This window comes from Phalaenopsis equestris, unplaced genomic scaffold, assembly GCF_001263595.1.
Source record: "Phalaenopsis equestris unplaced genomic scaffold, ASM126359v1 Scaffold000229, whole genome shotgun sequence".
NCBI classification, from domain to species: domain Eukaryota; kingdom Viridiplantae; phylum Streptophyta; class Magnoliopsida; order Asparagales; family Orchidaceae; genus Phalaenopsis; species Phalaenopsis equestris.
In genome coordinates, this window is record NW_018164671.1 from 779,089 (window position 1) to 780,303 (window position 1,215).

The 1,215-nt window shown below is 46.7% G+C and overlaps 1 protein-coding gene across 1 annotated transcript in view; it reads right to left on the bottom strand.

Annotated features, from left to right (window-relative positions):
- Nucleotides 1–1,215, bottom strand: part of LOC110023764 (chitinase 5) — a 2,936-nt gene continuing 1,721 nt past the window's right edge. The window contains exon 2 of the mRNA XM_020723331.1: nucleotides 1–672. Coding sequence (XP_020578990.1) covers nucleotides 269–672 — 404 coding nt within the window. The 3' untranslated portion in view covers nucleotides 1–268. The remainder of the gene's footprint in view (nucleotides 673–1,215) is intronic.

The following is a 1,215-nucleotide window of genomic DNA, read 5'->3' on the forward strand; positions in this document are numbered from 1 at the left end:
ATTAAAATGAAACTTATTTCTTGGTGGCTTCCAACCTCAATTCTCACCACTTATTCATCACCCCGAACATCATCGTCCATGTTCCCCTCCTCATTTCATTATTTTTACCCACATGCATGCACACACACACGTACATACACGTAACACATACACACGCACACGTAACACGTACACACATTTAGCACGTGAGATTATGTTACACGCGTGCACGCACGCACGCGTAACACATACACAAGCACACGTAACACGTACACACACGTACACACATTTAGCACGTGAGATTATTTCCGGGATCCACACCAAACTGACTGCAATAATTCTTGTATATACTGACACGATCATTCATCTCACTGGTGTTCCCCCCATTGCACTCCAAGGCGCCATTAATGGCACGTATGGTTGCACCGAAGCCCTGACCGACAACACCATGCACGTTAGTCTTCCAGAACCAGAGAGCCGTCTTGAATGCAATGACGGCATCACTCGAGACGGTCTCCGGCGAGTTCAGCCCATCAAACCCGATATCTTGGCCCGCCGGGCCGTAGTTGTAGTTCCACGATATCTGTAGTGGGCCGCGTCCATAGTACTTCTTCCCCGCCGCGCACGGGTACTGAGGATAGTTCGTGTCGCAGTAGGAGCTAGACTTGTCTATCTCCTCTATGTAGCACAAGTCTTTGCAAAGAAAGTACACGTGCATGCAAAATTGCAAATATAATTAGTAATTTTGTAAGGATTTTTTTAAAAACATTCTTATATATTTGCCCATATGAAAATCATAAATTTGTATATTTATATTTATAAAAAAAAATAAATTAATGAATTAAATAGACATATCCAAATATTTGTAAACCAATAACTAAGCTTGGTGTAAGAAAGCGATTGTTCGCTTTTAAAGGTTTAGGCCCCTTTAGGGGCAGCTTATTGAGAGCGTCTCCCTGTTTGTTTAAAGCGTTCGCACCTGCGTAACGATCCTGCACTGCGTCCGCGTTCGTTAATTCATTTATGTCGTTCGACGTTGTCCGAGCCCCGCGTCCGTCGTTACCCATCCGTGTTGCCCTAGGAATTCCGGAGATGCCCTCAATCTGCCTTGCCTTCTCTCGCGCTGGTTTAGGGTTCTGGTTCGTCGCCCTTAGGGCTGTAAACGAGCCGAGCCTGAGCGAGCCCAGATCCGGCTCGTGTTCGGCTCGCCCGGCCCTGGGCCTGTGTCCGAAGTGG